The 23,264-nt window shown below is 52.4% G+C and overlaps 1 protein-coding gene across 1 annotated transcript; it reads right to left on the bottom strand.

Annotated features, from left to right (window-relative positions):
• Positions 1-9,990: 9,990 nt before the first annotated feature.
• On the bottom strand, positions 9,991-15,870 carry Zdhhc22 (zinc finger DHHC-type palmitoyltransferase 22). The gene is made up of 2 exons (XM_042692713.1): positions 15,345-15,870; positions 9,991-10,374 (listed from the first exon to the last, which is right to left on the bottom strand). Exons 1-2 carry the CDS (start codon positions 15,868-15,870, stop codon positions 10,109-10,111), a joined length of 792 nt encoding a protein of 263 aa, XP_042548647.1. The 3' UTR covers positions 9,991-10,108.
• Positions 15,871-23,264: the final 7,394 nt, after the last annotated feature.

The raw sequence follows: 23,264 nt of genomic DNA, 5'->3' as shown, positions 1-23,264 counted from the left end.
GATCCCTTTAATGGTTCGGGGTTCACCAGGACTATTTATACATGCAAGGATTTGTGTATGAGCCTGAACAAGGTGGCCCCTCCTACTCCAACTGTTATTTGGAAGATCAGTGCTTTGATAAGCTTTGGATTAGCATTCTTCAATTAGGGCCAGAGTCCCACTGTCAGACTACCATGTTGAGAACAAGGGTTGTAATGGGCACAATCTGTTAATTGGGTGACACGTGTACCCCCACACCATCCAAGCTTGCCAGGAGAGTTCTGGGAAGGAAGTAGACTGTCCTGTTGGGTGACGTCTCCAGAACTCCGAGCTCACACACAGGAGCCCCAGCTATTTTACCCCAGCAACTACCAGCAGAGGCCTTGATAGGATCCCTAGACCCAGACCTAGCAGGACCAAATGCCTGTTTGAGGTTCAGGACTTACAGAAAGATACTGTGGGCTCAGCCTTGGAGCCTTGGCATCTGAGCCACAGCCATGACCCACAGAAAAGGTGATGAGGCAAGGGTTGTGGCCCAGTGGCCAACGCTGAGTTACAGGCCAGAGCTGGACGAGTTTCACAAGGCCTGGAGAAGAGCTCAAGGTGAGAGGAGATTGACATTCAGCCTTGACACAGGGTGGAGTTTGGGCAAGATGAGAGACAGGGAAATAGTGCTTTATCAGAAGGAAGAAGGAGAAGAGGAATGATGGTGAGGCAGAAATAGGCTCCAGGTCTGCAGCTGGTCTCTGTGTAAGCCCAGCAAGCCATATCACTTCTCTAGGCCTCGTTGGTTGGGTTATTCCCTAGCAACACTAAAAGATCCTTGTGCTTAATGTGTCTAGTACATTGGCCTGCATGGTGGCTGCTCACTAAACTACCATATAATTGTTACTGCAGGGGAATGGTGCCATTTGAGGAATGAGGACTGGGCTGGTGGCCTCTATCCAAGGCCAACGTCCTACATTGTACTTGCTGGCAGTGACCAGCATATCTGCCAGTTCCCTGTCTGCCTCTGGCGCCCTGCTGTACCCAGAACAGCCTCTGCTAGTACACACCCTGCAGTATACCAACCGAGCAAGCTCTGCAGCTCTCCTGGCCTGGCTCAGACCTCGCCCCTCTTCACAGCTACGTAGCCAACAAGTGGCAAGCTATAAAGGAATCTGAAGTGATGGTTGTCAGCCGCACCCTAGTCAGGACCCCTAATCCCACACCCGGCCAAGCCATCTAGCAGGTGACTCAGCCTCCGGTCTCCTCCATGCTCTGTCCTCTACACCTTTATCAAGAGAACTCAACCCCCTCTGCTCATACCACTCTCATTGCCTCCATTGCAGTGGTCTAGCCTTGGCTGCATAGCAGAATCCTTTAGGGAGCTCTTAAAAGCCAGCTCTCTGGCCACACCCGGGACCAAGTCCAAGACCAACTCCCAGAGTCCCAGGAGAATGAGGCCCTCCCCTGACCCACCCTCATCAGCAATTCCTAAAGCTCCTCCATTGAAGGCAAATGTGAAGGGGAGGGGGAAAGGAGGGAGCAGGAAGGAACCCTAGAACTGGGAAGGGAATTGGGGTGTGGGAGTGGGCAATAGTTCCCCACCGTGCAATCTGATCAGAAACAAGTCATCACTAGGGATCTAGTTAGAAAGGCAGAGCTGCGGGCCTGGTGCATCTTTAACAGGATCCCCAGGGACTGCAGGATGGCGGGGACATTGGCACCAGCTTTGAGGAAATGCTTTCCATCATCCAAATGCAGTGCCAGGTAGTGTACATACACATCTCGTTTAATTCTCACACTTCTGACAGCTGTCCTGCGCACCACCGCCCTCCCCCAGCTCCTTCAACAAAAGAAACAGCCTGGCATTCATTTAAGAAACATTTATGAGCGCCTACGTGAGAGGCTCTGCGCTGGGCGTGGGGCTTCAAAACAGGCTCTGGAGGCTGGGGCAGAGCTCAGAGGCTACTGGGAGGGGTTTCAACCTCTTCACTTGTTCCTTTCTGGGCAACTTGGGCGGCCTCTTGGAGCTCCGGTTTGATCCTCTTCAGACTATAGGCACAGGCCTGTAGTCACGATTCGTGCACCCTAAACCAAGGCCTGGCTGTGGCCCACGTACAGGAACGATCGCTGTTGTGACATGAAAAGCCACTGGGTGGGAGGGGAGAAGACCCCAGAGCGCGGGAGGAGTGGAGGGTGGTGGGGAGGAGAGCAAGGGGGGAGCCCTGAGATCCTCCCCGGGTCGGAGGGATGGGGGGGACGGGGGTGCATAGTGGTCCTCGCCCTACTGGATGCCCTTTGGGGGATCAGGCTGCGCCCCCCTTTTTGCCAACGCAGTCTGGGGTCAGCCCACTATTGGGGCGGTTGGGGGCGGGCAGGGGATCGCTCCCTTTTCCTGCCGAGGCCCTCTGTGGCTTGGCGAGGAAAGCACCCGGCAGCCGCTCCACGGTTGGGCGCGGTGGGGTCTTCTTTCCGGCGGCCCAGCCTGAGCTGAGCTTCAGCGGCGGGCGGCAGCGCCCCCTCCTGGCGGGCCGCAGCACGGCAGGGGCCGCTGGCCGGATCCCTTCGCTCCATCCCTGCGCGCTGGTAACTGTGGTTAGAGGTGCCGTGGGCCTCGGAGTGCACATTGTTCCCTGTCATTTAATTTTGCCTCCTGAAAGCGCTGCTAATTAGATCTGTTCTCCGTGAGTCCGTCGCATGCCCCTCCCTGCTGTTGTGTATTAATTACCCGGCGCATGGAGGGAATTTTCCATGGATGCTGCACTCAGTGGACAGGCTTGGCCTCTTCCACAGCCTCCTGGCTCGGGTCCCCTTGCCCCCCTTTGCAGCTGAGCCCCGGGGACAATCTTTACCATCTTTAGGTGAACTCTAGAGCAGCATTTCCATGCTGCGAGTGACCTGGCCATTCCCATTCATCAAAATCAAATTCGTGGGTATTTCTTCTCACCAGGCTCCCAGCGCTGCACCACACCCCCATGGCTTGTTCTCTTAGCACTATTCCTGCCCTCTCTTCCTTGTCCACAGCTGGACACAGCAGGGGGGAAGATTGGGGAGCTAAGCTTGGTGAGCCAGACCACACAGGGCACTCCGCCTTCCTCAAGCTGGACATTTCAGAATCACAAACAGGCAAGAGGCAAACTGTGGATAGCTCTGCGTGGGACAACGGAGAGAGGTAGATCTATGGCAAAGCAGAACCGGTTTGCCTCTTGGGGGATCATCCCAACGGCTCAAGACCACTCTGCAGGTAACCTTCCCGGGATGCCACTGGGGACTTGCCAGCCACCTGCTTAGTTTCGCCCACTGAAGGCCTCCATGCCTTACGTGCAGAAGTAGCCAGGTGGCGCAGCCCCGCTGCTCCTGGGGCCTCCTTCCCTGCAGGAGTGCGCATGCCTGGGCCACCCCTCCCCTCCTCTAAACCACCCATTCACAAAGCCGCTGGCCAGTCTCTACACTAGCCACCAGCAGGAAAGGGAGGCAGCCTCATGTCAAGGTAGTTTGCGACACAATGCCTCCCAGAATTTGAAATTAATTGTAGGAAGATATTAATGGTGGGGATTTCAGGCCTCACAAGCAGACTGGAATGGGGGCCTCTGGGGACAGCAAGGCTGGGGAGGGGTCCTCACACGGGCTGCCTTGTGTCTGGAAGGTCTGGCAGAATGCTCTGCTCTGCTTTGCCATGGTTCCAGGTCAGTGCCCCGCTCCCAGCCGGCAGAGCTTAGTGAGCTTAGCACCAACCCAGTGCTCCGGGGGGAGGGCCTTAGTATGTGAGCCCCTCCACCGCTAGGCTATGGCCCTTCTAGAACCTTCTCTTTCCTAATGTGGTAGAAAGGTGCTTCTCTTGTGGCCCATAGTGGTCTGTGTGCACCCCGCCTCCCCCCTGGTTGAAGATGGCCTGACCATGCTGGCCTCTGCCCTCCCCCACCACGATCCCCGTCCTCAGCACCTTGGCCCTGCCTGAGAGGGTGTATTTTCCTTGGCTTGTATCAAAGGCGTCCCAGGCTGGATTGTCATTGCACCTCCAGATACCCCTCTCCATATCTTCCAGGCTGACTTCCCCACAGCCCCCAGTCCAGGGAGGCCCTGCCTTCACCTGCAGAAGCTCCCTAAGCAGCTGAGAACCATAAACTGAGCATAAGTCTTTTCTATGTCCCTCCAGTACCCATTATGGTGCCCAATGTCTGGATGTAATGAATGAATGAATGAATTCATGAGTAAAATTTGACTCCCGGTTACTTTTCAGCAGGGAATTTATTGGGTTCCTATGATAAAAAGCATTGAAAAGATAGGCTAGTGCAGGTGAGTTTGAAGCCCAGCTCTGCCACTTACTAGCTTTGTTATATAGCGTCCCTGTGCCTCTGGTTCTTTACCTGGAAAATGGGGTTATAATAGACTACCTACAAGGAAGAAATGAAAGCAATGTAGGTGAAGAGGAGAGCCTGGCAGGAAGTGGATACTTGGTAAATGTTGGCCATTATTACTCCAAGCAAGTAGCATTACTGCATTCATGCTCATGTCAGTGCCCTACATTGCAGGGACTGGGGAGTCAAAGGATTCCACCATCGCCATCTCTCTTCCCTCCAGGAGTAAGCAGTGCAGTTAGGAGACAAAATCCACAGAAGGGAAGAACCGCAGAGGCAGAGAGCTGCCCGGCACAGTGGGGGTTGGAGGAAGGTTCCACAGAGGACCATTTGAGGAAAGGTCTTATGGAGAAGCCTTGGCTTAGGAAGGCACATGTGGGGCCACCAGGTCATGGCATGCAAAGGAACCACCATGGCACCTGCATCTCCAGGCAAAAGGGGGACACTGAATATTAGGAAGAGTCCCTCCCTGCACTTCCTGTGTCTAGTTCACTCTCATCGCAGGAAGCCTCCTTGGAGCTGTTTGCTGAGACCATGTGTAGGAAGGCCAGGGTGGTCGGTAGTGTCCAAATGCCCCTCTTTGGGCACAGGAAACCAGAAGGATTACTGATGGTTTAGGTGAATGCTGCAGAAGCCTTGGGCTTCTGCCCTCTGCCCTCAGAAATAGTCGTCAACTGGGAGGTCCCTAGGAGTCATTTTAAACAGGACTCTGAGCTGGTGTGAGACAGTTTTGTAGGAAGTAATTAGGAGGAAGAGACAAGGTCCTGGGGAGAAGAACAAAATGATAGAATCTCCAGCTGTGGTCACAGGATGTATCTTCATGCCCCAGCGCTCCCAAACCCAGATTCTTCATACCCAGAAGCCACAGGCATCTGGGCCCCTGTGTTCTCCCTCCTCCCTCTAGTCTCATCTGCAGCCCTGCTTGCTTGCCTGGCCCACTCCTATTCATCCCACCTGATCCCAGACGTTGCCTCCTCTGAGAAGCCTTCCAGGACACCCATGCTCTCCTTCAGACTTCTTGTAGCAGCTTGTCCTCCACCAGGATGCTCAGGCCACGGAATCACAACTGTCTGCAATTTGTCCTCTTCCCTGTGAGCTCCCTGAGGTCTCATTCATCTTCACTTTCCTGGCTCCTGGCATTGTGCCTGGCACAGAGTCAGCATCAGTGAATATTTGAGGAATGTGTGCAGTTGCTGCTTTGGCAACATGCAGTGAGAGGTGTAGCTCTGCTGATCTTCACATTAGTCCCTGATTCTACCTTCACTTTCCTCACTGCCAACATTAAGCCAACATCAGGGGCAGCTGAGCTCCACCCCTGGACACCTCCCATACCCTCATAGCAGACTACCCCAGTTGGGAGAGGAGATCCCTCTGCTTCACCTCCAAAGCACTCCCTGCATGAGAAGCACATCTCAAATCAAGTCTGCAAGAATGTGCAGAGCACGGTAGGAGGGAGATGGGTGGGGGAGTCACTCATGAGCAGTAAGAACCCAGGGTACAAAGATGACCCAGGGTATTGGGAGCCAAGTGCCTGGTCAGTGATAAGGACAGTCAGTGTCTAGGGAAGGAAACCAGGCCCAGGAATCAGCCTCTCTCTCTCTCTCTCTCTCTCTCTCTCTCTCTCTCTCTCTCTCTCTCTCTCTCTCTGTCTGTCTCTCTCTCTCTCCTCTCTCCCTCCCCTCCTCCCTACTTCCCCACCTGTCACATTCTGGATGAGAATAATAAGGCACTGGGAGCCAAATGTCTGACTTCAGCCCCCAGCTGTGGGGAGCAGTGAGTTGGGCTCAATGTGTGGCCAGCAGATGTCCCCAGAACCCCTTGCTGCATGTCAGGTGGCAGTGTAGTTAAGAATAATAGGCCAGGGGCTGGGAAGGTAGCTCAGCGGTAGAGTGCATGCCTTGCAAGCATGAGGCCCTGGGTTCAATTCCTCAGCACTACATAAACAGAAAAAGCCGGAAGTGGCGCTGTGACTCCAGTGGTAGAGTGCTAGCCTTGAACTGAAGAGCTGAGGGACAGCGCCCAGACCCAGAGTTCATGCCTCATGACCGGCAAAAAAAAAAAAAAAGATAAAAAAGAATAGGCCAGGCACTGGTGACTCAAGTCTGTAATCTTAGCTACTTAGAAGGCTGAGATCATGGTATCATGGCTAGAAGCCAGCCCAGGGAAGACAGTCCTGTGGGATTCTTATTTCTAATTAACCAACAAAAAGCTGAAGGTGGGGGGTGTGACTCAAGTGGTAAAGCGCCAGCCTTGAGAAAAAAAAAAAAAAAAGCCAAATTAGAGCATGAGGCCCTGAGTTCAAGCCCCTTAGAGCATGAGGCCCTGAGTTCAAGCCCCAGTACTGGCACATCATAAGAGAAAAAATAATGACATCATCATTTCTCCACTGATGAGCCAATGAGAGGCAAATGTTTCAGTGACTGACTTCAACATGGCAATTTTCTCCTTACCCCAGTGTTCCTGCCAGCCTGTTCTTTGAAGTTTCCCTACTTACCCAGTTCCAACCTTCACAGCCATTTTGGACCCCCTTCTCAGCACCATCAGATTGTGCCCCATTCTGAGAAGTACCTAAAATCTAGCCTTGATCCTGTCACTCTCTGCCTCTAACCTTCAGTGACTTCCTATTGGCTGTGGATTCCTTATCTTGGTATTCAAAGATGCCAATTCTCAGCCTTAACTCCTTGCTCCCTGTGTTCCAAGGTTTTAGGCCTGTTCCCCCTACTGGACAGGCCCTTCTGGTCCCTCTCTATCTGCTGAAGTCTGTCCATCCTTCCAGGCCTGCACACATGGGCCCCTCTTCTTGTCCTGACAGCTGTCTGTGCCTTCTCCCTCTTTCGAGGAGCCTCTTCCAGGGTAAGAACTTCTCAGGGACAGAACACAGCACTGGACACATGAGAATAAGTGTTGTACAGCACACAAATGAGCACAGCCTTCTGCTTTCCTACTATGTGCCTCACCTCTGCCAGGTACCAAGGATACAAAGGCAAAAAGGCAGGGGTATCTGCCTGTACAGTAATAGCAGCCATGATGTCAAAGGTATTGAAGCCACAAGTCCATTCATCTGGGAGCTGGCTTGCTGGTTGCCTCTGTGTGTGTGTGTGTGTGTGTGTGTGTGTGTGTGTGTGTGTGTGTGTGTGTAGAATGCAGACCACTGTAACACAGGCCTCAGCTGAAGGTTCTTTGATAATCCAGAGAGAATCAGCCTGTTGTAATCACATCTCCTAGCAGTCCAGACCTGCTGTCTTAGGATACATCAGAGGCTAAGTCTGTTCACCTCAGAGCTTGCTCCTTCATGGCCCTATGTCTTCCTGGACGTCTCCAGAGACCCCAGGGTTATGGGCAATCCTTGGGGGCAATTAGCTGGTCCTGATGAAGGAGCAGATGGATTCTTTGTTTATTCTCCTCCTCACTGGCCCACTGATCTGATGATCTCGGCGCACACCAGCCCCATAAGACCTCTGCCAACTGCAGAGCTCACAAGATCATCAAATCCAGCCTAAAATCACATATTTTATTGGTGTTCTTCATTGACAATAACCATATGTGCTAATGCCACTCAAGTTCCACACCTATCACCCTCCCCAAGGTCACCACCCACTGATCAGTGTTGAAGGAACTGGCCTCTGCAGGTCTACCTTTCATCTCCTTCTGGGGTGCCAGGTTCATGCTGCTGAGCCTCCAGGAGGCTGGGCATGGCAGGACCTGCTTCCAAGCTTGAACTTCAGAGTCTAGAGAAAGCGGAAGTCTGCATTGTCCACGCCCCTCCTCTCCTCAGCCCTCCCCTGCTGCTCAAGTGTGACCCCAGAGTTAGGAATGAGTGACACCCCGTGATTCCTCCACTGAAGAGGCTTCCCCCTGCCATCTCCTTCCCCTCCAAGTGGCCTGTCCCTTGACCACCAAGATGGCAGAGTGACCATTTGTCAATAGGGTGGGAGTCAGTACATAGTGGCAAGGGGTCCCCAGTGGCAGGGATCTTGTCTTCCTGTTTGCCAGTGCCTGTGGCTTGGCCTGTAGTTGGTGCTTGATAAATACAGGCAAGATGAACGAAAGAATGACTGCACAAATGAATTCAGGGAGGAAATATGAGCAGTCAAGCCATACTACATTAGCCCTCTAGGGGATGTGAAGACAGGGCCTAGGTAAAGTCTTCCTGCGCTTTGCTCAAGAATTCTAGGCATTGTCCAACAGTGGTTGGGGTCCAGGTGGCCACCCACGCAGGGGTGGGCGGCCTGTAATGATGTAATGATGCCAGATTGGCCTAGGGACCCAGTCAGGAGTGGGGGCCCTTGTGTTGTTCCCCACTCCCTCATATGCCCCAGGGGTCTGGTGCTCTGGGTCCCAAAACACAAAACACTGCCTGCATCCAAAGTTAGTGACAGCATTTGGATAGTCTGGCAATTTTCATGTTCACATTCTAGACATTGCCATATCTCAGCCTTCACTCCCCAAACCTCTTCCCCTAGAGCTGAGCATGACCTTCGGGCTTTGCTTCTCTTCCCACAGATGCCTCTCCCTGACCTGACGTATTGTTTCACACCCTTGCCCTCAAATGCTGCCCCGCTCCCCCACCAGTCACTATTAATACCTGGCTAGTCCTCTCTTGGTGGTTGGGGCCTAAGCCTTTGGGTGATTTTCAGACTCCTCCCAGGTCTATCCTAACCTCAAAGAAAGCAAATAGCTCTCAGGCATCTCTGCAGCTCTGGCCCTAGGGCCCAGCAGTGGCAAAGAAGACCCAGGTATCTTGGAGTAGGAAGAGACTTTAAGTTTATCCACAACAAGGTTGTGCAGAAATCTCTTGCACAACATGTCTGAGAGACCATTTCCTAGATGCTTTAAATACCTCCAGCAGTGCAGCACCCACTCCCTCCCCAGGTAACATTCCAGCATAGAACAGCTTTAGCTGCTAGAATGTCCTTTATACAGGACATAAATGAACCTGTTTACCCCTTTTACTACCCCCTCCCTTAAGCTTTCTTCTTCTATATCCATCTCTTGCTCTCTTTCTCCTTCTCTCCCTTCTCTCTCCCTCCCTCTTTCTCTTCTATGCAGCTATGCAGTTACATGCCTCTCTCATTTATCAGTAACTCCTCTTTCTCTCTCTCTCTCTTCCTCCTTCCTTTCCTAACACCTGACCAAAAGCCCAGAGGTTGGAGACTGAAGGCAGAGGCTGGAAGGGTGCCAGGGGAAGGAAGCATCTAGCCACATCCTGGCCTAGACTAAGGTGCCCACCTGAGACAGGCTGACAATAGCAGGCCATGAGTTGCTGCCTCCAGAGAAAGAACGTTGAGCCAGGGGGTAGACAGTAAGTACCTGTGCTGTGTTCCTCCTCGCTGCCCTCCGTCTGATAGACGGGGTGTGGACACATACCTCTTCCCCCATCCAACTCCCTAGCAGGTGGCAGAGCTGACTTGGCTGCCTCTCACACAGGGCCGTCGGAACATTTGCCATTCTCCAGGTCCTGGGAGCAGCAGTAATGAGAGGAAAAGAGCTCTAGAAAGAGCTTGTGGCATGAGACCGTAGAGTGGATGGGCCAGGCAAAGGGGGAAGGAAGAAATCTTCCAGGCAGAGGCATCTGAATAGCAGCCAGTCGGCTGGCTATGCCTGGGTGGTCAGTTTTCCTCTTGGTCACCATCCAACCAGCTAGTGCTGTGTTCTGTGGGTTGAAGACCCTGGAGTGAGAGGACCTTACCAGCCTGGAGTTGTTGTGGGTCATGGTGGAGACAAGGTGCCATGGTCTTGTGTGCAGGAGGAATGGAGACACAGAAACGACCAGAGTGTCTGACCTGCTACTTGTCCTGCTGCTTAGAGCTCTCGCTTCCAACATTGAACATGGGGACCAGCAGGCCCAGCAGCCATCTCTTTCCAAAGACCTCTTGTAAATTCTTGCGCCAAGGCCGGGCACTGACTGCCATCCCCTTTCGAGCCTGGTGGCGAGTCTGCCCTCGGAGGATCAACAGCAGCTGGTGACAGCAGAAGCCAGCACAGGCCAGGCCCACAGCAAACCAGAGGTAGAGCATGAGGATGACGAACATTTCAGAACCAAGGACAGCGCCTGGTGGGTGGGGGAGGGAGGGAAAGATCAGAACCACTTTATACTCAGGCCACGTAGAGAAATGCAATGCCAGCAAGGCGCTTTCTACCCGGGTGGGGGAGGGGGAGGTGGAAGGGGGATTAATGAGATAGAAGCTACATTTTGTAGCAATCTCAGCACTGCAGCCAGCCAGAGGAAGGATGAACTAGTTGCTACAACTTTTCATTAGTGCTGAGGTGAGAGGGGGAATTGGGAGCCTGAGAAGGGAAGGACACCCAGGGGAGCTCAGCTAGGAAAGCCCCAGCTTCTCCAGACCAGATCAGCCTAGGTTGTGAGAACATGTTTCTCTAGAGACAGAAACTGCGCCCCGCCCCACCCCCATCCCCACCCTGCTTTCAGGTTTTCTCTAGGAGAGAGAGGGGTGAGCTGAGGACCCTAGAGAGGCAACTAGTGTCTGGGTAGCTGTCTAGACTTCAGCACTCTCTCCCTGGGGGAGGGAGGGCAGCGGCTGGGAGCAATGTCTGGGAGGATTCTGGAAAGTGACAGCATGATGGAGAACAGGACCTAGTCATCAAGAAGAAGCAGAAGTCACAAGCTCTGCCTCAAGGGCAGCACAGAGCAGAGCACTGACTTAAGAGAATAATTCATTCATGAATGTTAACCAGAGGCCCAGAACACTCAGCGAGAGCTGTGCTGACACAGGCTAGAAGAGAACCCCAAAGTGATCAGTGTGGTCCCTTACTGTGGGGCAACACCACCCCTAAACTCCTCTAAACCAAACACTCCCTGTGATCACTTTTAAACATCCACACACTGTTCCAGAGTTTGGGAGACTGGTCCGTGGTAGGTTTGTTGGGTAGACTAAATACAAGTTTCTTATGTTCTCTGGGTTTTAGTTAGCTCATCTGGGTGTAAAAACATGATTTCACAGGGGTTGCAGGATGAAGCAAACAGGGTACAGATGGGTGAGCATTCCAGTTTTCACTCAGTGCAACACTCCTTTGCCAGAGGTCTTTTTAAAAAAAGGGAGGGGGGTAGGGAGGTGCACACATGTGCCAGTCCTAGGGCTTGAACTTGGGTCTGGACATTGTCCCTTAGCTTTTTTTTGCTTGAGGCTGGTGCTCTACCACTTGGGCCATACCTCCATTTTTTGCTTTATGGTGGTTAATTGGACAGAATAGTCTCACAGACTTTCCTGCCCAGGCTGGCTTCAAACAGTGGTCCTCAGATCTCAACCTCCTCAGTAGCTAAGATTATAGGCATATACCACTAGCACCTGACTTATTTTATTTTCTTTTTTCATTTTTGTTGATTGTGGGGCTTGAATTCTGGGCCTGAGTGCTGTCCCTCAGCTCTTTAGCTCAAGGATAGCGCTCTACCACTTGAGCTACAGCGCCACTTCCGGTTTTCTGGTAGTTTATTGGAGACAAGAGTTTCACGGACTTTCCTGCCCAGGCTGGCTTTGAACCGTGATCCTCATCTCTCAGCCTCCTGAGTAGCTAGGATTACAGGCATGAGCCACTGGCACCCAGCCTGACTTATTTTATAGAGGAAGAAACTACACCCAAGCATTCAAGTTTAATTCGTGAACCCTCATCCTGGATTTAGAATCCTGGTTGCACTGTAGCTTTAGCTATTATAGTAAAGACAGCTACTTGATATGCTCAGTAGCCAGGGCAGTGAGCTCAGAAAAGAATTCAAATCCCTTCCATGGCCCTTTGCTCCTCATAGGGCCACCCCTTCTCTAGGGAGGTTTTCTTCAGCAACACCACCTCTCGGCCTATTCTACCCCCTGCAAATCTCAGCATCCTGTTTGCCCCAGCCCATCTCTTCCCAGGTCTCCTAGGTCCCTATTTCCAGACCCCAGGGAATTCAGCAGCGTGAGAATGGTCCAGTCTGAGCAGGCTTGCTCATTAGCAGCCTCTTTTTTGCTCATCCCTAGGAGCTTTTGACAGGTTTTTCTTTGCATAGTTGGAGACAAATAGCTCCAGCTGTCCAGGGAATAGAAAGCTCACTGAGAGCTGGCGTTCACGGTAGCCCCTCTGCTGGTATGGGGACAGCAGTGGGGCAGGCTCCTGCGCCATCCCCTGACCCACTTCCTCCTTGTCAGTCCAGATTAGCTTGAGCAACCATGTGCAGAAAAGGATCCTGGGGCCATGGTACCCTTCAGGCTGAAGGAATGCTGATGGGCAAAAAGGGACCATGGGATATGAGAACATCAGAGCTGTCAAGCTCAGGCCTGCCTTGCAAGTCAGCCTCAGGAACAAGCCTGAGCTGATGGAAGCTGTTTCTCATAGGTCTTTTTTTTTTCTGGCTCTAAATCAAGGCAGGAGGAAAAGACCTTGTGGCCTTTCCCTTGGCCCCATACAGTAGCTACAAAAGGCTATTCTGGGTTCCTGTTTTCTCTCAAAGTGTTTGAAGTTACCGAGCCTGACTGCTTCAGGTTTTCTTAACTTTAATAATAGTTCCACTTCTTTTTGAGAACCAAGAATTTTTTTAAGGGCCTAAAAAGCTTACATCATTCAAAGTTCTCTGTCCCTGCCTCTGACCAACAATCTATGACACTTTTGATAGATGGTCACCCCCCATCTTCCTTAATATATCTAGGGACAGGAAGCTTCCTCCCTTCCAAAGGGGCTCATATTTGTCATGAAGCAGAACCAGGAGGCAGCCTAGAGAGGTAGTGTGGCTCACTGGGAAGAGAGAACTTCGAAGGCAGCAGGGCAAGGCTTTATGGGTCCAAAACAACTTCATCTGGCTAAGCCTTTGGTTTCTGAGCCTTAAAACATACAAAAATACCTACCTCACAGATGTGTCATGGATGGATGGATGAAATGAGATGTACCCTATAGAGAAACATTGGTCAGTCCCCTTTCCCTCCTACTGGACGCTCCACTGGGTATCCACTGGTATACTCACTCAGATATCATGACATATATGAAGTGATGTCACCTCCATTCTCCAGAAAAGAAGGGAGTTGAGAGAGATGACATTTGCCTATACTGGAGCCCCAATGCCAGAAGAAAACACAACTGTAAAGTCTGACCAGCTGGCCTCCTCTGTCTCTGGTATCAGCTGAAGGCCTGGATCGGCAGCCACCTTCACTTTAGAAGATCTTTCCCATTTTTAGCTCACGGGGCCCACATTCACAGCTGTCTCGTGCTCTGGCAGCAGATCTGACTCTGGGTCGGTACCAGAGTTGGAGACAGATCAATTCCAATCAAACAACATGTGCCTTCCTACTCCCTCCTGCCACCTCTCCTGAGAGATGAGAGAGGATGGGCTCTCAATGGTTTGGACTGGAGGTGGGAAAGAGTGAAGGGGGACTCTGAGCAAAGGTGTGTACAAGGGGGAAGAAGAGAGGATGGCAAAGATGAAGGGTCAACAAAGGAAATGAGAGAGCTGGAGATGAGCAACCCTGGCCTCTTTTCCCACGGGGCACGGTGAGAGAGACAAACTCATCCTGATATGGAAACATGGATCTAGCCCTAAGGTGGTCACTGACCAGCTGTTTTCCCACCGGATCAAAGCAGGGATTTTCTTTCTTTCTTATCTTCCAAACCTAGCACATATGGACAGGCCTCCAGCCCAGACTTAAATCAAACCATTTAAGAATCTCCTTCTGGAACCACCCATTTTTATGGTTAGTGTAACTACTTGGAAAGGGATGTGCAATCAGGTTCTTTGGCTCTTCTCATCCCTCCACCTGTCTTTGCTCACACCCCACCCCACAGCCCGCCCACCTACCCTCCCCCATCCTGGTTATTTTGGTCTTGGCAGCCTCCTATGCCAGCACTGAGATCCAGAAGGCCTGAGAGCTCTGAGTTCTGGGCCCAGCTCAGCCACCAGACACCCAGCATCCCCCTTGGCTGGGTCCTCCCTGGGTCTCTGTGTTCCTACTGCCAAATGGCACAATAGTTCCATGCCTGGAAAGAACTGAGGCTGTAGCCATAACAAAGATGGAATGATGTAGCTCCTCTAGAGTGGAGCGAAATTTGTATAAATGTCCAGCCCAGGTCAGTCCAGGTGCATCAAAACAGTCTTGGGTGCTGAGGGAAAGTAGCTGTCTTTGTTTGCCCTGGAAGCTCATTGTATTTAGAAATACATTCTCTTCTTATTCTGGTGAAGAAGAATATTGGCTTATGGTTTCTGGACCCGGGGTGAGACCAGTGACAGACACACAGGAGTAGGGAGACTCTGGGTAAGCCCTTTAGTCCTATCCAAGTCTGTTTCTTCAGAATGAAGTCAATGCCATATCTCACACACACACACACACACACACACACACTTGTGTGCTCACTACCAATTGTAGGAATCAAATTAGATTCAAAGGCCAGGAGTGGAAGGAAATTGAAGTAAAGGCAAATTTCAGGGGCAAGTAAAACAGTAAGGGTTGTCACCAGGAGCTAAGTCTCCCATCAGGTCACATTCCTGGCAGCATACTAAAGTACAAGCCTCACCTGGGCACCAATGTGATGACCCATATGCCTGGCACCAGAGGTTCAGGCCCAAGCTCCAGATTGTGGACATGGAACCATGAAGCATGGTTGCATCTCTGACCAGTTTCCCTGCTCTGAGCCACCTCCAGGCAGCCAAAGTCTGGAGGGCAGGAAGGAGCACATAGCACGGCCTGGTGTCAAGTTCCGTCTTATGGTGGTTGGCTAGTAAAACCCCTGGAGGCCAAAGTCCTTAGGGGAATATGTAAGAAGGCCTGGGATCCTGACCAAGGAAGGTCATAGCATGAGCCATGTGCAGGAATGTTTCCTGCACACAGCAGGTGCATGGTCTGGGTGACAGGCAGGGGAGGAGAGGAGCAGGAAGTGTTGTCAGGTAAAATACAGCAGGTCCATTTAATTTGAATTTCAGATGTCCTTAGTGTAACTATGTCTCAGCAATATTGGGACATAATTATACTAAACTACTGTTTATCCTACATTTTAATGTCAGTGGATTGGGTTGTCTGCTGGCCTTGCCAGCGGAAGCCCACTCACCGGAGAAGAACTGGCTGATGGAGGTGGGCAGGAGCGTGAGGAAGGCCAGGGGATGGGCGAAGGAGATGGAAAGGACGGCCGAGATGTAGGCCACGCCAGCCACCATGGAGTAGAGGCAGGCTAGGGAGGTGTAGAGACAGAACAGGACGAAGTTGCGCATGTTCCTACTGCCGATGCAGTTGCCCGTGAAGAAGCAGTGGTGGTCGTGCCTTAGTGTGACCCGGGCGCACACTCGGCAGAAGTGGGTGCTGGGCGGGGGACACTGAGCCCTCCTGGATGAGGTCCCCTGGAAGGTGCTCAGGTCATCCGGAGAGTTCTGGATGACCAGGACGTAATTGCCCAAGGCGTTGGCAGAGAGGAATAGGAAGAGCGCCCCATGGAGCAGGGCGGGCGAGAAGAGGCGGGCAGCGGCGGGGTCCTCCCGCATGCTGGGCAGGAAGAGGAAGAGCTGCAGGACGAAGGTCACCAGGGAGATGCACAGGAAGTAGGCAGGGGCCACCACGTTGAGCAGCCGCAGGGCCAGCATCCTCGATTACATTCCTGTGGGGCACAAGGTGAGGGGAAGACTTACTGCGGACTTCCAGGTGGGGGCGTCCTCGTGCGCTCCCGAAGCGGGGAGGGGCTTCTTGGGTCACTTTCCCTATCTTGGGTCCAAGCAGGCGAGAAAGCCAGGGATCCCAGCAGGGCCTGCAGCACCCTGGATCTGGCGACCTTGGTGCCCTACAGCTATGGGCTCAACAAGCACCGTGGGGAGAGGAGCTGCGTTTGTGGTCTGTGGGGGTTGTGGGCTGAGAGATGGGGCTGCGGCCCCCTGGAAACGAGCCCAGCTTTGGGGTTTCAGGTTCAGACATCTCTTGGAAAAGAAAGTGAAGGATTGAGGGGGATGAAGTCAGAGGCAAAGTCAGTCATTCGACTGACTGGAGTCCTGCTTCACCCCTCCTTCCTCTGTCCCCAGATCCCCATCTTGGGGATATTGAGGGACCTCACAGATTACCCAAGCTTCTTTGGAGGTATGTGGCAGGGGGCGTGTGTGTGTGTGTGTGTGTGTGTGTGTGTGTCTGTGTCTGTGTCTGTGTCTGTGTCTGTGTCTGTGTCTGTGTACACACACGCAGCCGCTGCCACCTGGTTTTTCTATTTAAAAAAAAAAACAATCAATTAAAACAATCGATACATTGACGCCTTGTGGAGGTGGAGGCGCAGTCGACGAGCCTGTGCGGTTGGGTGCTGCTTCAGCCCGAATTGTCCTCCATCCCCAGCCCGGAGCCCCGCCGCTGCCGCCCCTGGGGCCGGTCCAAAATTCGAGCCTGCCTCCCGCCCTCCCCGACAGAGACGTCCGAACAAACCCTCTGGCACCGGAGCCCAAGCCCGGCCTGGATGGCCGCTTCTTGGCCAGCGTTTGCTGGGACCGGCGCCCCCCACGCCGAGCGCGGCCTCCCCCCCCACGGCCCCGGTTCCCGCCCAACTTCGGAAGCCGAGAGGAAATCAGCCCCGCGCGCGGGAGAGAACTTTTCCAAGGTCTAAGGAACCGGCCAGGGGGAGGCGCGAAAAAAGTTCTGGGAAGGCGGCGGCACCCAGGATGGGCGGGTGCCACGGGGCCTCGGGCCTGGCTGTCCCGTCCAGACCGAAGCAATCCTTGCTGCAGGTGACGGTATTGCTATCTCCTCCGCCCTCCGGGGCCCCGAGGCCGCGGTGGGGCGCTCAGGCCTCTCTGCAGCCGGGGTGCAGCCGCGGGGCGCGCCTGGAGATGGGAGCTGGGGGCTCGGCGCCGGCCCTAGCCGTGCGCCCCCAGAGGCTGCAACGCCTCTGCCCACCCCGGAGGGCCCTGGGTCCCGGGCTCGGGCGAAGCAAGTGTCTTCCCCGCGCCAGTCGCCAGGGGGGCGCGGGAGCAGCCTCCAGATGCGGCTGGGAAGGCGGAGGGCAGGGGCCCGCGAGTGAGAGGGGTGCTCGGCGGGCCGCCGCCGCCCGGGCCCGGCGCGGGAGAGGCGGCGCGCCGGCGGGGGACGCGGGGAGCTGTCCGTTCAGCACCGGCGCCGGCAGACCAGGGCGAGTCCGGCCGAGCCAGCCAGGCTGCGCGGGCGGCCGCGGGCTCCCCGGCCACTGCCTCTGGGACGCCCGGGAAGCCGCCCGTCCCCAACCTCCCCCTCGCCCCGCCCGGTGCCGCCGCGGGGTAAGGAAATGAACTCACCGAGCTCTGATCGCCGACCACCGGAGAGCCCCGGACGCCGTCGGCTCTCACCCTCCCCGAGGCTGCAAAGTTGTGGGCTCGGCCCGGCTGGCTCGCAGCCGCCTCCCGCTCCGCGTCGGGGGACTGGGCAGGTAGCGGGGGTGTGGGAGGAGGGAGCGGGCAGCTGCTGCCCTCCCACTTGGGCGCCAGCGAGTGGGGACCGGGAGGCGGCGGGGACGGCAGCTGGCGCCCCCCCTCCACCTCCGCTCCTGGGGGCGGGGCTCCGGCCACCGGCTCTGCCGTGGACTTGCCCCCCGCATCCCCGCCCTTCCCCGCGCCTCTTAGGCGGGCTGGGGCGCCCTGCCTGACTTTCAGAGCCGGTGCCTATTGGGAGCTGCGGATTCAGCCCTGATGTGGATGCTCTAGCCAGCCCCTGCTCCTCCGCCCTCCTCCCGGCACCCTGGCAGTGACCAATTACCCTCCCTGCTGTGGGCTTTGGAAACCTGGGGGATTGAGAGCTCGGCGGGGCGTCGTAGCTAGACAACACCCGTGTCGATTAGCAAAAGGGCTGTGGTCGTGGTCTGGGGCGGGGGAAGGGGGGAAAGCCGCCCTGAGTCTGTATGCCTGGGCTTAAAGATCCACCATTCACTACGGGTGCGATCTTACATTCCAGTATCCTCATCTGTAGAGAGGCGTGAAGCTTAAATGGCAACCGACAGAAAACCCGTACCCTGAGCCTGCCTGGAGGAAGCAGAGGTCTGTGTCTTAAAACAGCTTGCTGGACACTACAGATGCGGCCCTTCTTAGGTCCCAGGCACTGCTGGGCTAAGCCTTTGGCGTGAGGTGGTTTCATGAATCTTCTTGGCACGATCTGAGGAGTTGGATGAGCCCCATTCCAGGGATGAGAAGGTTGGGGCTCCAAGGAGCTTCAGCTCCATGCCCACCTTCATAGAGTGGGTGAAGACAGCCTGGGTCGATCTCTCATTTGAGCCTTTAGGCTCCAGTTCCCAGCCTCTCAACACAATCAAGCACCTATCCTGGGACCCGGGAACAGCTTTGGTTTCTGGGAAGGAGGGACAATGAGGCTTACCCAGATTTAGACCTGGAACCTGGAGCTTCTGCTTGGAGCCCCACCCCCACCCACCTCCCTCTTCCTTTCTCCTTTGTTTACCCAGAGGTCACATTTCTCCGGTGGGTGCTGTGAAGCACCACCATGTGACAAATGAGGACAGGTTTAGAACATGAAATACTGTAGGGTCACAGGGGCTTCTGTTAGCCTCAGTTTCCCAGCTGTTAGAGCTGCACCAAGCTGCCTGCTCCACTCCTTTGGCAGCAGGCAAATAGAATACAGAAATGCTTATTGTTTTCTCCACTGGTTGATTAAAACAAGAGCAATCCCTTGAAGCAAGGGCCATATGCTGATCAGCTCAGCCTCTATTTTTGAATCATCAGACACTGTTTTCTCTGTATTTTATCAGCATACATAAAAATAAAAAGGGGGCCAGGAAACCTCACATGTTCTGGAAGGATCTTATATACAAGCAGAATAGCATACCAGGTGGTGGCCTTTGAGAGTCTGGTAGTGCTATAAGTTCCAGTGGCCCCAGGAAGCACCAGTGGCCTATTCCCTCTCAGAGCAGCCTTGTGAAACAGGACAGCTGGCTTTCTGGCCCCTTGGCCAGCTCTGGCTGCCTCTTACAATGGCTTGGGAGGGAAGGAGCCTGGAGTGCTTGATTTGGGCCATATTGATTGAGCATCTCCATTCCTTAAATACCTTGATAGTCAGGTGGTATTTCTAATTTTATTTTGCATATGGGTGTGTGGTGGGAAGGTGTGGGTCTCAATTTGTGTGTGTGTGAGAGAGAGAGAGAGAAAGAGAGAGAGAAAGGGAGGGAGGAAGAGAGAGAGATGAGGGAGGGAGGGAAGAAGAGAGGGAGAGGAGAGAGAGAAGCTAGGCAAACGTGGGAAGATGTCAGTGGGGGAGGGGAACAGTCAGCCAGGAGGGAGAAAGATATCCAGCCAGGCAGACATAAATGGACAAAGGCAACCGAGTCTGCCTACAGAAAAAGGCATAAAAGCCAGATACCTATAGCTATACCACCTTAAGGACTGGGTTGAAAGGAAGAGCAGTCAAATGCTTTGTTTTCCACAATTGCTTTAATCAATAGGGAGGTCAGTTTGAGCTTCACTTTGACTCTGACCCTATCAAGAGTTAAACAGACTAAGAACAAACACTTTATTGCTACTTACCAACTGTATGAACTTGAGCAAGTCATTTAACCTCTCTGCTTTCTGAATGCTTGTCCGTAAAATGGGAATGAGAGCCAAATGGGATGTTATTTTAGTTCTTCAGGTGTGTGTGTGTAGAGGGGTCTTTTTCTTTATCTACACCAAAACTGTCTTCTCTAACTAAAATGAGAATTTTTTTTTTGGTGGAGGGGTGAAGTGGCTTCTGATTTGTCCAGGGTAGCACTGAGTAAAAGTATATTGACAGATGAGCCAATACCATTCTCTCTCTAAAAAGAAAAGCTATATCCTGTGGTCTTTGGAAGATTTGGTGAGAATAAATTTCCATTGATCTTGCATTCTGCTGCCACCCACCCAGACTAGTCGCATTCTCCATAAACAGAAAATAATGTACAAAGCACATTCGCTGCTTACTCTTGACATACATTCTCATAGTTAAGCTGTGACTGTGCCTGCAGGCAGTCCCAAGGGGGCAGGGACATAGATTAAGCATCTGATTGTTGCTGAGCACTTTCTTAGACTTATACATGGTAAATTTTGCTATTTAGTGGTGTTATTGCTGAGTGGCAATTATTCCATTTTTTTTTTTTGGCAAAAGGAAGAAATTCCATAAAGCAAGCAGCTATTCTTTTTGGGTAGCAGACCCCCATCAATGTCTGGTGAGCCCTAAGCTCCCCAAATGTTTGGATAGAAACACATCTGAGATTCAACAGAGTTGTAATGAAGGTTGCTGGGCTTTGTTTCATATTCATGTTCTTGGTTCAAACGGACAAAGGCTGGGGTCTCAAGGTTAACAGTACTCTGAAATTACCATAATAAGAGACATCCTCAGGCAGGATATTCTTTCCTGACAACAGCAACTCAGGATGACCACAAAGTGCTCCCCAAGCCAGGCGCTGGTGGCTTATGCCTATAATCCTAATCCTAGCTCCTCAGAAGACTGAGATTTGAGGATTGCAGTTCAAAGCCAGCCCTGGCAAGAAAGTTCCTAGGACTATCATCTCCAATCAAACACTAGAGAGAGAGGGGGGGGGGAGTCAGAAGTGGAGCTGTGGCTCAAGTCACAGAGTGCTAGCCTTGAACACAAAAGCTCAGAGACAGCACCTAGCCCTGAGTTCAAGCTCCAAGACTTGCATACATACAGGAAAAGATGCTATCTCTGCTTGCCCGGTTTTGGAAAATATCTAAGTGTAATCTTTATCTCAGCCAACCAAGTACATGGAAATTAGATTATCCTAGGTCTATTTGGAAGTGGTAATTCACTTTGTTAATACTGGTTCGTGGCAGGAAAATCCATGAGACTCTTATCTCCAATTCACCACCAGAAAACCAGAAGTGGTGCTGTGGCTCAAATGGCTCAAGTGGTAGAGTGCTAGCCTTAAGCTGAAGAGCTCAGGGACAGAACCCAGGCCCAGAGTTCAAACCCAGGACCGACAAAAAACAAAAAAACAAAAAAACAACTATACTTGCACAGATAAACATGCAAGTCTCTAGTACACTTATCAGATCACATGGCTGGAGGAGGTGTGTTTGAGCAGAGTCAGGGATGCCCAGTATGCAGGCCCCCACATCAAGGTAGAAGCAACAGATGAGAATGTCACCCTATGGGTGACAGGTAACCCCAGCTGTCTCCCTGGTGATCGATGCTTCAGGGTAGCAATCTTGGCTTAGCTGAGAAAAGCCTCCTTTGTAGTGCTCAGACTGTGGAAGAATGAATGCAATCTTTTCCTAATTAGCCATGGTTTCCAGGGACCACTTAGGCAGCCCTGGTAGGGATGCCAATACCCTCGGAGCAGTGTGCAGCTCTGTGGTGGGGGTGGCAGCCATGTTAATTGGTCCTTTTGTCTTAGAGCATGTAGCAAGCAGAGGGAAGGGGAAAGAAAGGATACAAGGTGAAGGAGAAGAGGAGGGAGACAGAGACTAGAAGAAGGAATAGAAGAGGAAGGGGCAGGTATAGCACACTTGTTGGACACTGTGGTTTATGTCTCCATACTGGAGGATTTGGGGGAGATCAGCTGGCTCTGCTGAGAGCCAGATGTCCAGGATGAGGAGGGAGGGAGACAGAAGGCTGACATCTCCGTTAGAGGAGGAGGGAGGGAGGGTCAGGACAGCCAGGTCACTGCGGCACCCTTGGCTGTGTGGAGGCCTCTTGGATATGTTGTCCTAGTCATAGAGCAGCACAGATCTCATATCTTGGCTCCTCCCGCTTCCTTCCCCTGCCCCAGACAAGACAGCCCAGGGTCCAGACAGTCAATGTACATTCTGATGAAAACATCCCAATCTTTGGTGTCCACTGACCTGGGATTCAATTATGAATTATTTTCTTCTTCTTCTTCTTCTTCTTCTTCTTCTTCTTCTTCTTCTTCTTCTTCTTCTTCTTCTTCTTCTTCTTCTTCTTCTTCTTCTTCTTCTTCTTCTTCTTCTTCTTCTTCTTCTTCTTCTTCTTCTTCTTCTTCTTCTTCTTCTTCTTCTTCTTCTTCTTCTTCTTTTCTTCTTCTTCTTCTTCTTCTTCTTCTTTCTTCTTCTTCTTCTTCTTTCTTCTTCCTCTTCCTCTTCCTCTTCCTCTTCCTCTTCCTCCTCCTCCTCCTCCTCCTCCTCCTCCTCCTCCTCCTCCTCCTCCTCCTCCTCCTCCTCCCGCCCCCCCCCCCCCTCCTCCTCCTCCTCCTCCTCCTCCTCCTCCTTCTTCTTCTTCTTCTTCTTCTTCTTCTTTCTTCTTCTTCTTCTTCTTCTTCTTCTTCTTCTTCTTCTTCTTCTTCTTCTTCCTTCTCCTCCTTCTCTTCCTGCTTTGTCGTGTGTGTGTGTGTGTGTGTGTGTGTGTGTGTGTACACCAGTACTGGGACTTGAACTTAGGGCCTCAGCTCTGACTCTGAGCTTTTTCACTCAAGGCCAACCCTTACCACTTGAGCTACATCTCCACTTCCAGTTTTTTTGGTGGTTAATTGGAGATTAGAATCTCACTGACTTGGCTTCGAGGACTGGCTCCAAACCACAGTCCTTAGATCTCAGCTTCCTGAGTAGCTAGGATTACTGGTAGGAGCCACTGTGCTTGGCTTTGAACTTCTTAGGTAGCTCCTTAGCTTCTCAGAGCCTCACATTTCTCTCCACCAAATGGTATTTTTAGCTAACATCAGCTCAGTAACTCCTACCACGTCCACCTGATGCCTCCAGCTGTTGCTGTCAAACACTGCCTGATGCTCAGCTCGCACTGTGATCACCCTGTGGGAATGGTCGTTTCCTGTTCATTGCCATTTTCCATGGCTAAACCTTCAGGGCAAGAACTCACCTGACAGCCTATTCCCAACACAGCATCTTGCACACAGGGAACTTGATAAATATTTGAATAAACTATAAATAAATATAATTATAAATAAATAATAAATTCTATCTCAATACCTGATCTTTCAAAGATGGATTTAGGGGAAGTGGTGGGTAAATGGCATTCAAATAAAGATTTTTATTTCCTGATTTCTATGGCATGCCAGGCCAACGGCATGAGTGGCTACACAAGA

Source organism: Dipodomys spectabilis, unplaced genomic scaffold, assembly GCF_019054845.1.
Source record: "Dipodomys spectabilis isolate Male_0828 unplaced genomic scaffold, ASM1905484v1 ptg000157l, whole genome shotgun sequence".
Classification (NCBI taxonomy): Eukaryota; Metazoa; Chordata; class Mammalia; order Rodentia; family Heteromyidae; genus Dipodomys; species Dipodomys spectabilis.
This window is presented reverse-complemented; position numbering and strand designations above follow the sequence as displayed.